The following is a 16,763-nucleotide window of genomic DNA, read 5'->3' as shown; positions in this document are numbered from 1 at the left end:
TGTTGGATTTTCACCGCCGTGAGATTTGAGCTGCGCAGTTGTTGATCCACACGAGCGTCCTCCCGAAACCCGACGACGCCGTCAGCCCTGGGAATGGTGGAGAGCGTCCCAACTCCAAGTGTGCCGTTTAATCTCCGACTCAAGTAAAACCCAGCAGCCGGTTTCTGTCTGACCAGACGCCACAGAGGATGTTCGACTCAGCACTCCCAGAGACTGTCCGCGTGAGCTAATGCGTCCCCACAACCGACGGCTACCCGCAGTGACCCCTGGGATATGAAGTCTTATTAAAAAACGACAGAGCGTCTGCTTCGAAAGAATTTTCACACTAAGAAAACTACATTCCCCAAAAGACTACGGACAGACGTTTTACGTCAAAAAATTTCTCAGCTTCGTAGAAACCGCAGATTCGAGTCAGATTTTGTTTGGTTTTCTTGGAGTATGACTTTCTAAGGCTTATTCTTTCAACTTGATTCACTCTATAATATGAGTTATATTTCTTATTTGCTTGAAGAAGACATTATACTCGAGTACAAAAACACGCCAATGCACCCCCACCACACACACACTCACCGCTATATTCTAAAACGTAGCCACTAGTGAAATGTATAACATTGCTTGATTTTTTTTTATTCCTTCCAAATTCATATTAAAATGTTAATGCATGTCCCAGATTCATGGTTACCTGTTAAATCCTAACAGAAGTAAGCTAAAACAATATTGGTATGCTTCAATTAATTGCTTCAAAACATTTCACAAAATCAGCTGCAGGTTTGACAAAAACCTCCAATAAACTGACAAAAAACGATTATAATTTATAGTTATAAATTCCCATATTTGAATTTCCATATTTACAGAATTATAAAGTATGTTTACAGTCTGGAGCAAAAATAACTTGTAGATAATTTCCTCTTCATAAAAACTCTGAAGTCATTCACAAATAAGTATTACGGTTTGCTGGTTTGACTGATAGGTATGCCATCATCGCTGTAGCAGACTGCTGTCTACCAGCACTCACAATGTCATCTCAAGAACTGAAACAGACAACTCCACCATGTTTGTGCTGATGGTGCTTTTTTAATGGCATTCTCAAACAGACACCAATGCGTGCAGTGTGTTATGATTCATTTAAGACATTTGTGCTTTAGTTTTCGTGAGTGAAATTCTAGTGTTTCACCTAGGACTAATTAGCACTTATGTGTGCCTGTTTGTTGCATCCGTAAAGTTTATGAATCCTACTAGACAAGATTGCCAGTTTTTGCTAATCAGCACAAAAAAACCCCATATACAATATCCATAAGTTAACCCTAACCAGAGACCAAACCCAGCATTTTAAAGGTGACTTTTAAAGATCTATGACTGAACGTTGCGGTTTGGTCTCTTGGTCAAAGACTATTGAATTGGCTCTAAAACTGACCCACCACTTCTCAGTTAGCACTTCCTTCCACTTCCCAAGCTCCTCCAACCAGACACTGACAACCACTGACATGAGGACGAAAAGGATAAAAAGTTACACAAGGAAATGCAAAATTTAAATAAAGTAATATTTTTTACTTTTGTAATTTTCAATATTTATCTTGATTACTACATTTTATTTTTTGTATAAATATATGTAATTAAAACGTCAACTGTAAACTTGAAACATATTTTAGGTCAAATTTTGGGTTTCTCTTCACTTTGGTTTGGTGCTGGTACAAGATCAACATTAAAATTCTTCCGGATCAGATCTGGCTTGCTTAAAAGGAAGAGGAGTCGCAGTCACCTTCCACAGCTCCTGCAAAAATATATATAACATACAAATAAACAACTTATTGCACTTGATGAAACTCATCCTTTATCACAAACCCACTTAACTGTATTGGATTGGGCCGCCACAGAACTTCCAGTTATTTTAGAAAAAATGAGACCTTTTCACTGTTTGCAAGTTATATTTGCAAAAAAAGTTATGGCATATTTATTCTTAAATGGTTAAAAAATTGCTTTTTGAGAATTCCAAATGGTGAAAAATACTTTTGGTCCAGTAAATCGAACATAACAGGAAAATTGTCTTTTATCAAGCAGTTTAAATACAAACACTGCCTTGCTGTAAGCGGCATGTTAGCATATCATACTGCAAACAGTGGTATCAATCAATCAATATGACACTCGCAACAGTGTTTCCAAAAGATTACTACTGGAGTAGCACTTTGTGCGACAATAACAAAAGCAACTCTGATGTGCAATTAAATACATTTACAGTAAGTTACTGCAAACAGTGTCATTTGAGGTTTTTGATCAAAAAATAGGCATTCAATAAAAGTAAAAATATAGCCAATATAGACTATACTGCCAAAAGTATTTGCTTCTCTGAATTCACATGCATATGAACTTGAGTGACATCCCATTCCTAATTAGTTTAAATCCTTCCAGAACCACATTTCTGAGGTCAGACACTGAATTTGGTTGAGGAGGCCTGGCTTGCAGTCTCCGCTCTAATTCATCCCAAAGGTGATCTATTGGATTGAGGTCAGGACTCTGTGCAGCCCAGCCCAGTTCTTCCACACCAAACTCGCTCATTAATGTCTTTATGGACCTTGCTCTATCCACTCATGTGCAGTCATGTTCAAACAGGAAGGGGCCATCCCCAAACTATTCCCACAAAGCTGGGAGAATGAAATTGTCCAAAACGAGTTCATGAAAAACAACCCCACACCATAATTCCCCCTCCACCAAACGTCTTGTCTTGGAAACCATCAAACCTAGACTCATCCATTGGATTGGCAGAGGGAAAAGCATGATTTGTCTTTTCAGAGAACATGCCACCATTAACAGTTGACTGTGTAATAGTTGGTAATGCGGAAATTTCTTGACTGGACTTGTTGCACATCCTACCACACTGGAGTTCACCGAGCTCCTGACAGTGATGTATTCTTTCACAAATGCTTGTAGAAACAGTCTGCATGCCTAGGTGCTTGATTTAATACACCTATGGCCATGGAAGAGATTGGAATACCTGGATTCAATGATTTGAATGGGTAAGTGAATACTTTTGGCAGTGTAGTGTATAAAACTGCAGTTATGGTCAAATTATGTTGGCTAATGTTTTACTCACCAGTTGTTCTACACGTTCATATAAAATAAACTGATCAAAGTTAGAAGGGAGCTGTTCCACTCTGAAACTACACTGTCCGTTCTCCAGGTCCTGAAGTTGGTTCATACAGTGGACGAAATGATCATAGGCTTCGCAGGAAACATCCATGTGTTGCAGGGTGAAGTTCATCCTTGAAGGATATCCAGATAGAAACATAGTAACATACTGGACATGGAACCAAAAAGTAGAAATAGGGGTGGCTATGGCTCAGGAGACAGAGCGGATCATGTACTAATGAGAAACTCTGGTGGTTTGAGGCCTGGCTCCTCCAACCTGCGAGTCAAAGCATCCTTGCCAACATACAAGATAGTGTGAGATTGTGAAGGCTAGCTTAGGTATAGAACTTGGGTACAGAAAAAAACACTCATAGGTGTGTGTGAATGGAGGAATGAGACTTGCAGTAAGAAGCACCTTGGAACGTAGAGTTTAGGGTTAGGCTAACCATTACACACTGAGCATGTGGCAAAAAAAGCGACACAAAATCCCAACTTTTCCAGATCCAAACTTGTCATGTAACATCTATACAGACTGAACATTGCGTTTTTGTAGAAAATTTGTCCTCAAATAATGTTTGAAGATAAATAGCTTCAAAGCATAATGTCTCCACCTCTGTGCTGGACTGAGGGGATGGTGTTGTGGCTCAGCATTTCTCTTCCTCTAACACAGCGGGTCAGGCTGTTGCCAAACAACTCGATTTTGGTCTCACCTGACAGCAGCACTTTCTCCCGAGCGTTCTCTGAATCATTTAGATGTAGAGTTAGATTTCCTGAAAGCACACTGTTTTACCGTAGCTTAAATTCTCCACCTTTTATGCCTGGTATAAACTGTTTATTATCGTAGACAGTTTTAAATTCTAAGAAAATTATTCCTTGTATATTTCTTCAGGGTCTTAACACCTGAACACTACAGATATAATTTTAGATCACTGACAGATCCACACAGTACCCTTTGAGGCTGAGAACTTGTGGCCTCCCTCTCTTGTAATGCAAGTGTACTAGCCAAAGGTGGAGTCCTATCATGTGATATGAAGCAGCTAAATAAGTTGTCAAGTTTATTACAGAACATTGTTGGTAGAGGTAGTGAGATTATTTGAAAATAATATATGAATTTAAGCGGAATTTGAAAACCTTTGTTTTGCCAACACAGCTCTCAGAGTGCAGCCTTACACAGCAGTCGAGCTCATTGGGCATCGGTTTAGAGCTGAGACACATCCCAGGCTCCGGTGAACGAGGTAATCCAATAATGTATTTTCTACTCTGTCCTTGCTCAACCAGCAGCATCGAGCACGCTTACTGATGCTGTTTCAATTTCTTACCTCAAAGTTACCTCAATGTCATTGACACTGAGAACTGCTTCATGTGTTGATGCAGCTTTATTGTGGTTGTTACACTTTCTTAGCCTCTCATAAAAGTAGAATGGGAGGCAGAGCCTTCAGTTTTCAGGCCCCTCTTCTGTGGAACCAGCTCCCAGTTTGGATTCAGGAGACAGACACTATCTCTACTTTTAAGATTAGGCTTAAACTTCCATTTTTGATAAAGCATATAGTTAGGGCTGGACCAGGTGACCCTGAATCCTCCTTTAGTGACAGTTCGCTCCTCGGGGTTTCCCACAATGCACTAAAAGTTTTTTTTCCACCTCTTTTCACTTCCCACTACTGCATATCATTACCGTTTATCTTCTCACATTTTTTGTGTTTTGTCTCGGTTGTTCTGCTTTTCTTTACCCTCACACCCAACCTGTTGTGCCAGCCTCTCCCTAACATTTCTTCCTGGGAGTTTTTCCTTCATACTGTCACCAAGTGCTTGTTGATAACAGGTCACTTGATTGTTGGGATTTCTATTACAGAGTCTTGACTTAACAATATAAAACACCTTGAGGTGACTATGGTGGTGAACCAGCCACTACATAAATAAAAATGAATTGAATTTATCGTCATATTTGGGTGGAAGTTAATGCTCTGTATGTTTCATGCTGGGTCAAGTTTAAAGTTTGTTTGTTTGCAGAACCTATGGGAGAAATATTAATCCTGTACATTTTCTCATTCTTATGCGAGTTGGCTGACCCACTTTTTTTTTATCAGCTTAAGAAACATGATCATTCCACTGTGTATAAGGCCAAATATGCTCAGGTATACTTATATATGTTTTCACCATACCTTTTCTCAATGGAGATGAAGATAGTGCAGGTGTGTGGAAAGTTGTTGCAGAGTCGGTACAGTGTTCGGAACAGGCCATCCGTCAGATCATCATCATAACAAACTGGTGACACATTAAAAAATCTAATTATTGCTGAGTCTCCTCATTTTACGGTTCCATAAGTGACTCGAAAGTCTGAACTTAAAACTGTCTCAGTAAAAAACTGCTTTTTACAAATCATTTCACTTCACGAGCTGCTTCAGTTGCTCAGCAGTCTGGAGCCTCCTTTGCCAGATACAGTATCTCAGTAGTTCACACTGTGTGCTGCTCTGGGCTTTGCATGGTAGAGTTTCTGACAATGAACTGGTGCTTAAACCTTGCTGTGATTTGCTGTGTGATGATTTTAAATATTTGCCCACAATGTCTTGTCTAGAACCTTCCCATCTTTTTCAATAACTCTTTCAGCAGAGCATACATGGTGAAAAAGAGCTCTGATCTTTTAGAGATGTTATCCTTAAGACTTACCATCAGCAGCAATTATGATGCTAGTGTTATTCAGATCTGCTACCTCCTCCTTTGTCCAACTAAACTCCACAGCAACATCTGCAAAGATCAGACAAAAGAAAATAATTATCGTACTGGTTTCTAGTTTGGTGTATTGGTGGTTAACCAATCAACTCATACATCCAAACTGAAGACTGAGGTCTGTTACATCCATCCAGCCATTTTGCAGTCAAGCGGGCAGCATTCTGCGCAGAGAAGCCCAGTTTTCCCTCACTCCATCCACCACCTCCAGCTCATTGAGGAGGGAATCAAGATTTTTCCCAGCCAGCCACGAGATATAATCTCTCCAGCGAGTCCAGAGTCCTGAGTCCCGGGCCTCTTCCCAGTAGGACACGCCAAGATTACCTCACCAAGGAGGCATCCTAGTCAGATGCCCAAACCACCTCAACTGGCTCCTTTCAACGTGGAGGAGCAGAGGCTCTAATCCAAATTCCTCTTAAAAAATCAAGCTCCTCATCCCATCTCTAACGGAGAGCTCAGCCACTCTTTGAAGGTATCTGCGACCTCATTCTCCCCAGAGCTCGTGATCATAGGTGAGGGTAGAAATGAAACCAAACTGGCTGCATGGTCTCCAGCAGACTGACTGATAAATTGACAGCTTCGCTTTTATGCTCAGCTCTGTCTGCTCCACAGCAGATCGGTACGGCAGACGCCACCTCAGTTCCTTTGTTATTCTCTTGGTCCCCTCACTGCCAAGCACTTTACTCTTGGATGGCGCTGGTGTGTGTGGCTGCTCGTCTGTCACTGCCAAGTTTGTTCCTGTTTATGTTATTTCTAATTTGTGTCATCCACGAAACGAAGTCTCTGCTGAGGTATGATCGCCAGACACTATTGGACCTCAAACCTGTGGTCCAAAATATTGTGTCCTTTGGAGCTGGTGGGCAGCAACCCCTGCCCCCATTTGCATCGGAAACCCCGGGTTACCTGTACCGGGTTCCCAAGCTACCTTCCCGGCGAAAGCGTCATCGTCGCCGGGGTAAACGAAGCGGTCGCCTGGTGAAGCTAAAGGTTTCTCTAAAGAATTATTCTGCTGTTTTCCGACCAGTGCATGGATTATTTCCAAGACTGTTTGCGTCTCGGCGTTTTCTGGATCCTGTTGATGCCTGTTTGGTGCCTGTGGTCGGCTTTGATGATGATGCTCCTCGGCCTCGCTGCCCATGCCCTCCCAGGCTAAACCTCCGCCGTCAACATTATCGGAACCTGAGATCGCTGCGGTGGGTTTCTGGACCTCCTGAACCCTGAGCGCCAACTCCAGCTCCTGCCAGGATTGGATTGGCCTGGTGAACGCCAGATCACTTTTAAACAAAACTTTTATTCTTCGGGACTTCTTCAGTTCCAGTGATCTGGATTTTCTGTGTGTGACTGAGACGTGGCTGAGTGTTGATGAGTCCAGTGCTCTATCTGAACTTTTACCAATGGATTGTTGCTATTTTAATTCGCCACGGACGTCAGGTAGAGGTGGAGGCACAGTGACTGTTTACAAAAAGGATTACAAATGTAAGCAGTGTTTTCTACAGTCTTCATTCTCCAGCTTCGAACTTATCTCGTTTGAGGTGAGTCGCACAAACCCGGTTTTCTGCGCTGTCATCTATCGCCCCCGAAATACAATAAGAACTTCATAAACGACTTTTCTGATTTTTTAGCTGGGATTATGCCCAACTATGATAGTGTTCTTATTGTTGGAGATTTTAATATACATGTATGTTGTCCTGATAAGCCACTGGTAAAGGACTTTTTAAGCCTTATTGACTCTTTTAGCCTGGTGCAGTCCGTGCCTGGCCCTACACATAAGCACGGACACACACTGGACCTTGTCCTGTCATATGGTCTGCCTGTCACTAACTTGGAGATTTGTGACTGTGCACTCTCAGATCATATGCCTGTGTTATTCAACGTTGGTTTGACACATTGACTGTAGAAAACATGGACGACGCGACAGCTCCCCAAAAATGAAGCCAAATCGTCTCTATCGCCCCCTGGTGTCTGGCTGCAGTATAGGTCATAAACCCCGCCTCCTCCATGTTAGCGGATGGGACTGGGGTCAGACTAAAATAAATTTATTCTCCTTAGAAAATTTTTTTCCAAAGATTCTTTCTTTTGTTGTCAATAGTTCTCATCATGCTGATTGATGTCCAAGGGGTCTCCTTTCCCATAAGTTTGATTCTAATTCCTATCGCGGCGATGTTAAATTGGGGTGAAACGTCATCATAACAGCTTTGACTGACAGCTGCAGTCACGGAGAAACTTGCGAATAGCAGCTAGAGCGTAGGCTCTGAGAGGAGGGCCAGCATTTACGCTACGAAAACACAACCGACTGTTTTAACCTGACAGCCTGAGGTGCTCTTCAGTAAACTGGACTACCCGACTGAAGGACCCGAGGCCCCGCTGCACTTTTTCGGTAAGTTAAACGTGTTTGTAAGCTAATCCGTAACTACCGTCCTTAGCTAGCTCCTGAGACCTAGCTAGCTAAAATGAGCACTCGGCTGTCAGGGTTCGTTTAGCTAATCTGTGCAGGTGAATGAATTTACTAAAGAAATCAAGAGAAACGCCCCGGGCTGCTCAGTCACTAATTACTGTTACTGTACTTTTATTACAAGTATTATACTGTAAAAGCAACAGGCTGCACCCTGCTGCAGCTCCTGTGCAGAGCTGAATATTAAATATGTGCAAACAACAGCATGTTTTCAGTCTCTTGCCACATCTGTAAAGACAGTAACATCTTTTTTAAAAGCTTGTACTTCAGTAACTCCTCATTAATCAGGAACTATGGATTAAAGTACTGTAGTGTACTGTAATACTGAAAAAATGTAAGAGAAGAACTTCGGATCCTGAGTGTGTGAGGACAGAAGAATCAGCTTTATTTCAATTTTGAGGGATAAAATTTATATCTGAGTTTGATGGTTCTGTTGTCTTTGTGATTACAGGAGCTGCCCTCAGATTCAGACCTCAGCACCACCCAGTGACAGCAGACAGATCATCCAACATGTTCATATGTTAACTGCAAAATGAACTGATGAAAACAGTGCAAAGGTTAAAGTACCACACGTGCTGTAGTGAAAGCTGCAGCTTTAGTGATAAAGTTAAAGACAAAAAATCAAAAGGATTAATCACTCATGTAACTGTGTGTGTGTGTGTGTCAGGGTTCGTACGCCTTTTTCATGGTCAAATTCAAGCACTTTGTAAGCACTTTCAAGGTCCCTTTTCAAGCTTTTCCAGCACCCCCCCCCCGCCAAAAAAAGAATGCATGTTTCAATTCGCATCACCTATGTAAGACAATGTGAAAAGACGCCTTAGCTCCCCTTTTGTTAAGACATAGAAAAACGCACCACACAAAAAAGAAACAGTCACCTTATGTACATAGTGTATAAACTCAAAATGCACATTTCACTGAATAATTAATATGTGAAAATGTGAACAAATCAACTTGTTAGATATTCTCCTCCTGTTGAAAAAAACAAAAATAAGAAATAAGTCTTCTCATCAGATATTGATGCTTCTTTCCTGTGTGACAAAAAATAGGAGACAGATGTTTGTTTGTTGTTTTTTGAGTTAATTCCCAATAAAACTGTTTTATTGCTAACTACATTGCTGTCTGTATTATTGCTGAAGTCCTAAATGATCACCTTTAAAGTGTTTGTGCTAATAACATCAAGTCAGACAGGCATGGAGAACAGCACTGACTGTTTAAGTAGTTTAATGTGTAGGTGCTGATGATAAACACATTTTGAATGAAAGCCGGGGAACTTTGGTAGCACAGAAACAAGTGGCTATTCTTTGTGACCATATGGATCGGTCCCTCATATCACCATTATTTCACCCAAAGGCACCAAATTAATACTCAAAAAAGCTGCAGCAATACACACAAATATAAAACTGTACTTGGTGACAACTCTGCTGTTAGCCTTTAACCCTCTGGGGTCCAGGGTATAATTGGCTGTTTTTGACTACTTTTGATTTGGCCTCTATATTTCACCTTTAAAAACTGTTTATCTTGCCAATCTGTTATTTTTTTTGTCATTTTGACATAATGTGTCAGCACAATTTATCTAAATTCAGACAAAATTTAAAATACAAGTAGAAAGTGATATTTTTGACTGTAAAACCCACAAGCATGTTTAATGAATCATTTTCATAACTTGAAATGCAAATAGAAATTGCACATTTTAAAAAAATATGCATGTTTTGCAAACAACAGAGTTATATGGTACTATTTACCTAAAAATGCAGCCAAGGCTCAGACGTTTTTCATATAACCATTCAAAACGATTTACAGAACAATCAGGTGCTCTTCGTCAAATAAGAAGGCACACAAATTATTTATGCAACTCCAACAAATAGTTTGTGTCACTATAACACAGATGAGAACAGCTCAGGGATAAACCTGCAGGTCTGACAGCAGGTGTGTCACTCAGCGTTTACACTGCAACCTGCCTTTGGTGGCTTTTTTGCAGCAACTGTGACGTTCACTAGTAGAACTGACACACAAAACAAAACGACTATACTACACACTAACTACACAAGACAACACACTAACTTGAGACTCCAAACACGTTAAACGTCACAAATCTCTCACGTATCAAAACTCTCTCTCTCTCTTTCGCTCACTCGCGCTCTCTCGCCGGTCACTCCTAAAACTTCCCCTCTCTTCCCAACAACCAAATATCACATGTTGCCGTATCATTTTTTGATTGGTCGACATGGTACATTTTTCCACCAATAGGGAAGGAGTGTTTTTTCTTTTTTCACTCACAGGCAAAGCGTGTATGCTAGCGCTCTCCTTACGGTGCGTTCACACCGAACGCGATAGAGGCGGCCAGAGCGTCAGGTTTACATGTAAAGTCAATGGAAAGAGCGCGATGACACGCGATTGCGCGTCCGGCGAAAATTCGGAAGCAGATTTGCGTCGCGAAAACGCCAAAACTCGTGAAACGCGCGTCAGTGTAGGGCGTCTGGCGCGTTTGACTCGCGAAAAAAAACCACGCGCGTGAGTTTTTGTGTTGCATTTTGTGCATACGCGTGTTTCGCCTCTACCGCTCGAGTTGGAAAATCTGAACTCCGGCGTCAATTCGCGCCGCGACAACCAATCAGGAGGCTGGTGACGTGGCTCTGACCTAGGTACTGACGCGTACTGTCCCGCTATTTTCCCACTGATGTACAAATACCTTTCCGCTAACAAGATAATGTGTTTATTCAGACGACATCTGCAGGAGAAAGTGGAAGAGCCTCAGGGACACATATAATAAGGAGAAGAGGACAGAGAAGGAGAAGAGGAGTCTGCAGCAGGATCGGGGAGGAGATGGAAGTTCTTCGCGGTCATGGGGTTTCTGGACCCCTTCCTCACCCCGCGGGAGACTAGCGGCAATATGGTGCGGACCGTGGAGAGCTTCCCCCCCGAGGACCAGGGACAGCCCGGAGAGGCAGCAGGGGAGTGTCAGTCAGAAGGACAAGGTTTACAGTGAATTAATGTAGGCAGTGAATTTATGCGTGTTGTCATATAGGAATATATTTTGTTTAGTAATAAAACAGTATACAGTGGTCCCGCTGTTCACCCGTCACATTTCGCTGATTTTTGCTATTGCACCGTACAGCTTTCAACAATGCGCATTGCATTCTGCAGCCTGATTGAGAAATCTCCTCCGTGTCGTGTCTCCTGCGCTTGCCAAACTTATCATGTTTGGTTTTGATAACCATCACGTCCAATAGATAAAACAGCACAAAAACACTCATAACTATGACCCTCATTCGGAGATACACACCTGCACCGCGAGGGAAAAAGGCGCACGAAAGTGGCGCGCAGACGGAGAAAAAGCACAGCATAATAAAACTTCCTCCCACATTCCTCCCACATTTCCGGTTCACGCGCGTTAAAATATGCAATTTTGACGCGCGATGGATTTTTCTTGGACACGCGTTGAGGTGCGAATGTGCACGCGTCAAATTAGGGGTGTTTGGGGCGTTTTCGCTCGCGTCTATCGCGTTTGGTGTGAACGCACCGTTAGAAAACGCTGTTTTTACCGTTTCTCCCCGGAGTAAACGCCACTGTTTTACTCAGAACCCCCCCCAAAACATCGGTTTTACGTGACCTATCAACACAATTTAAAAACTGGTATATAGCTTGAAGTCCGCACGTTCGACCCAAGTTGAAATGGAGACTCTGGGTCCGTCGATCCCAGAGGGTTAATCAGAAAGCCTTAAGTTAGCTAGTTATGTACCGGGCTAATGTTTAAAGCTTTCACTTGAGTAAATTAACTCATATTACTGCTAAGTAATGTTAGCTAAGTTTACAGCATATTCCATAATAGCGCTGCCATACTGCATCACACTCAGTGCATTTCAATCATTTCTCCAGCGAGTTTGATAGCTAGCAAAATAATAATCATAATTTAAAAAAAAAATAGCATGTGTAACGTACACGTACTGGAAAATTATTTACTAGGACTCACCTATCATGCGACTGGAGAACGCAAACTCCGCCATTGTTGTTTTCCATCAAATACTCATTAAAACAGCAACCTACAGGTATGTTAGCGCACTCATGCCCGACTGTCTGAGGGAGGGGCGGGGTCACATATTGAAACAGACGCAAGGCAGCCCAGGCGGGGAAATTTTGCTTTTACATTTTGCGACTCATTAGTTTTCTTATCAGATAGAGAAATATATTGAATCAGATAGTTATTTATTGTGAATGAAATACAGTTACATTTTCAAGCATTTTTAAGCACCACATCTGAAATTCAAGCACTTTTCAAACCTTGAAAAGACGACATTAGAATTGAAGCATTTTCAAGGATTTCAAGCAACTGTATATCAGGTGTGTGTAACTGTATATCAGCATTAACAGGACCTCAGTTTGGTGTTTCATAAAGCTGCTGATCTCAGACCTGCACAGCTTCTGTTTTAAACACTTGATGTACTCAGCTGCATGAAGAGCATATGAGATTTTCTCTAACACAATTAAATAAAACCTGATGAAGGTCAAAGGTCGTCACTTGTATGTTGAACTACAAACTTGTCATCAGGAATTTTTTCACAGTTTTTTTACACATAGTGTGTTATTTACCATAAAGTGATTCAGAGTTATTCATACCAGAGTAACCAGAGAGGATCATATATTTTTAAATATATAACTTTCTACAGGACTGAATATAATATCTTTATGTAAAAGTCTGGAGCCTCTGGGGAGTATCCGAGTATTTATAACATTACACAAACCAAAGGTCTCCATCACTGTGTTCATGAAATGCTGGGTTTATCCATCTCCTGGGGCGGGCCTACGGAGGAGTGCTGAAGATTTCCCTGTGAGGGAGCTGCTGGTGAAGATCATGAGTCCTGCTTGATCAATGCGATGAGCTTCAGTCTTCCTGGTGTTTCTTAAATGATGCCTTTTTGAGTGGGTCAACAGAACTTCTGGCACAGGACAGCTGTGATGAAAGAAAGGGAAGAAGTTTCTCCAAACCTCTGGACCCAGGAAACCCAGCTTGGTCCTGATGGTCTCCCTCACTAGTTTCTCTCCAGGGTGAATGTAGCTGTTGATAAAATATGGACTCTATTATTAAATGAAAAGAACAAATTAGACTACACTACTGAAACGTTCTGCTGATGTTTTTAAAGTCTCCATGTTACCAGGCTGTAGAGGGCTCTGAAGATTTAAACAGTTTTAGATCCATTACACTCACAGTCTTATGTTAAAATCTCAAAGGACAGCATTACATTTTTGATATTAACAGTAACTCTGGGCCTGTGCAGATGATCTCATCGCTGTCTAAAAATGGATAAAAAAAAACATAAGTGTTGAAGACTATTAAGAGTAGCAGGTGTGTAGCATCGCTAACTAGCTAGCAACAAGCCTCCAACACAGTGCGTATGCTAGCGGCTAATCTAACTAACGAATTAACAACAGAGTGATTTTAGAACTATAAGATGATAAGTTGTGTGTCTTTTTTATAACAGTGACATGGTTGTATTTACCTTAATTAAACGAGTCGTCAGTCACGATAAACCAGCAAAAAAAACTCGAGCAGCCGGGCTACGTAAAAAGTGTAGGGGGGCGTGTTTGCGGTCACGTTCAGCGGGTGTGTGGGCGGGAGCGTTACACAGTCGCTCCACCTCAAGTCACTACTGCGCAGACTCTGGCTCCAAATTTGCAAGATGGCAGCCTCCACAAGCGGGATATTTTGGCTTCATTTTTGCACAATGGTGGGAGGCGGGATCGCGTCGTGACTGTACAGTCAATGGTTTGACGTATACTGCAGTTAAATCTGGCGCTGCTGCTCGGTGCTGTCGGGTTATTAACCCCTGCACTGCCGCGCACTAGACAATTTTCACTTGTTTCATTGGCAGATTAAGTGAAAAAATCTACCAATGAAATAAGTGAAAATTGTCTAGTGTTTTTCTAGTTTTAAGATTTACTGTCTTGAAACAAGTTCCTTTAACTTACTGAAATGTTGCCCTTTAGCTGATTCTGTCTTATTTTAAGTGTAATGAGATGATTTTGACTAGAAATAAGACAAATACTCTTGGTAAGATTTTGAGTTTTTGCAGTGCTCTGACACAGAAGAGCTTAATTCCTGGTTTCATTCTTGCTGTGAAACCGTCTTGGACTCTGTGGCTCCTTTAAAAACCAGGCAGCCCAAGGCTAAACCTGAGCCTTGGTTTAATGAGAGCACTCGTGCTGTTAAGAGGGACTGTCGTCAAGCAGAACGGAGGTGGAAAAAGGATAAACTGTATGTATCATTTCAAATTCTAAAAGACTGCTGGCATCTCTACCAGAACACTGTTAAAGAGGCAAAAAGGGAATATTTTGCAAATATTATTTCTTCCAACTGTCATAACCCACGTGTGTTATTTAAGACCATTGACACTGTTCTTAATACGCCACTGAATGTCTGTTTGGAAGTTTCTCCTGAGATTTGCAATAATTTTCTGAACTTTTCTATTGAAAAGGTTGTCACCACCAGGGCTCTTATCACAGCTCCTGACTCTGACCCCTCTGTCTCTGTCCCTTACGCTGCTGTTTTTACTCAGTTTGAGCTTGTGATGCTCTCCACTTTAGAGGATGTGGTTCGCCATATTAAGCCCACAGGTTCCACTCGGGATCCTTTCCCTCCACAACTCTTTAAAGAAATTTTTCCTAGTACAGGACAGTATGTCCTTGACATTATTAACAGCAGTCTGTCTTCTGGTGTGGTTCCTGCAAATTTCAAACATGCAGTAGTGCAGCCACTGCTTAAGAAACCTGGCCTTGATCACACAGTTTTAGCGAACTATAGGCCTATTTCCAAGCTGCCTTTACTTTCCAAGGTTTTAGAGAAAATTGTTTTTAGTCAACTGAAAGATTTTCTAGATGATAATGGCATCTTTGAGGTTTTTCAATCAGGTTTTAAAACCCTTCATAGCACAGAATCTGCATTATTAAGGGTTTTTAATGACATCCTTCTGGCATGTGATTCTGGTAACCATGTTGTTCTTGTCTTGCTTGACCTAACTGCTGCCTTTGACACAGTAGACCACAATATTCTAATTTCTCGATTAAATGATGTAGTGGGTATTGGTGGCACTGCACTCAATTGGTTTAAGTCTTATTTGTCACATAGAACTTTCTCTGTCAGCCTTCTCGGTTCCGAATCATCTTCTGCTCCTCTGTCATGCGGCGTCCCACAGGGCTCAATTTTAGGGCCACTGCTCTTTTTACTGTATCTATTGCCTCTGGGTTCCATCCTTAGAAGGCATGGGATCTCATTTCATTGTTATGCCGATGACTGCCAAATTTATTTACCACTAAAGCAGAAGGATGGCATCTCCATAAAACCTCTCTTGACATGTCTAGATGACATTAAAGCTTGGTTGGCTCTAAACTTTTTAAATTTTAACGAAAAGAAAACAGAAGTGTTGGTGTTTGGACCTAGTGGTCCCTGTGAGTCCTCCTCTGTTGATTTAGGATCCTTGGAAGTCTATTTTAAACCTGTTGTTACTGACCTTGGTTTTAAGTTGGACAGTGATTTTAAATTGGACAACCAAATTAGAGCAGTGGTGAAGTCCAGTTTTTATCATTTAAGGCGACTGGCAAGAGTAAAATCTTTTCTTTCGAGGCAGCACCTTGAAACAGTGATCCATGCTTTTATTTCTTCCCGCCTGGACTACTGTAACTCACTTTATATGGGGATCAGTCAGTCATTGCTCTCACATCTGCAGCTGGTTCAAAATGCGGCTGCACGACTCAGGAACTCGAAAAAGAGAGCACATAACCCCTGTCCTGGCCTCTCTGCACTGGCTGCCTGTGTCTTTTAGAGTTCATTTTAAAATTCTCATGTTTGTTTTTAAATGCCTTCACAGTCTTGCCCCGCCTTACCTCTCTGAGCTTCTTCATCCCCACACACTCTGTCGGTCTCTCAAGTCAGCTGACCAGCTGCTCCTGGAGGTACCGAGATCCAGAAGGAAGCTCAGAGAGGACAGGGCCTTCTCTATCGTGGCTCCAAAATTATGGAATAATTTGCCCTTGCACGTTAGAGAGGCCCCTTCACTGTCCACTTTTAAATCACGTCTTAAAACCCACTTTTATACCTTGGCTTTTAACCTCAGTGAGACTTAGTTTCTCTTTTAATTGAAGTAGTTATTTAATTAATGATTTCACTCTTCTTTTATTTGGTGTTTATTTATATCTCATGTAATTTTATTTTACAGTTCCAATGTACAGCACTTTGTGTCAGCTGTGGTTGTTTCTAAAGTGCTTTATAAATAAAGGTGATGATGATGATGACTGGTGAACAAGACCTCTGAGATACTTGAACTCCTGCACTTGGGGCAGTATGTCCTAGGGGCCCTGCCACTGTACAGTTGTTTAACCAAGTCAGTGGCTTCACCCCCAGTGATGGTGGAATCTACCACCAACAGGTTGATTTCACACAACTTCACTCTACACAGTGCGAGGATGTTCTCTC

At 41.7% G+C, this 16,763-nt stretch overlaps 1 protein-coding gene across 3 annotated transcripts in view; it reads right to left on the bottom strand.

Annotated features, from left to right (window-relative positions):
* Positions 1 to 7: 7 nt before the first annotated feature.
* The window catches only part of mettl22 (methyltransferase 22, Kin17 lysine), a 40,348-nt gene continuing 23,592 nt past the window's right edge, over positions 8 to 16,763 (bottom strand). For all 3 annotated transcript variants that reach the window (XM_025906567.1, XM_019358392.2, XM_019358391.2), the window contains 4 exons: positions 5,788 to 5,865; positions 5,283 to 5,385; positions 3,089 to 3,257; positions 8 to 1,771 (listed from right to left, as the gene is read on the bottom strand). In XM_025906567.1, the coding sequence (XP_025762352.1) occupies positions 1,703 to 1,771; positions 3,089 to 3,257; positions 5,283 to 5,385; positions 5,788 to 5,865 (419 nt within the window). In that variant the 3' untranslated portion in view covers positions 8 to 1,702. The remainder of the gene's footprint in view (positions 1,772 to 3,088; positions 3,258 to 5,282; positions 5,386 to 5,787; positions 5,866 to 16,763) is intronic.

The sequence above is a fragment of the Oreochromis niloticus genome, linkage group LG4, assembly GCF_001858045.2.
Source record: "Oreochromis niloticus isolate F11D_XX linkage group LG4, O_niloticus_UMD_NMBU, whole genome shotgun sequence".
NCBI lineage: Eukaryota > Metazoa > Chordata > Actinopteri > Cichliformes > Cichlidae > Oreochromis > Oreochromis niloticus.
Note: the sequence above shows the minus strand (reverse complement) of the source record. Positions and strands in the feature narration are given on the sequence as shown.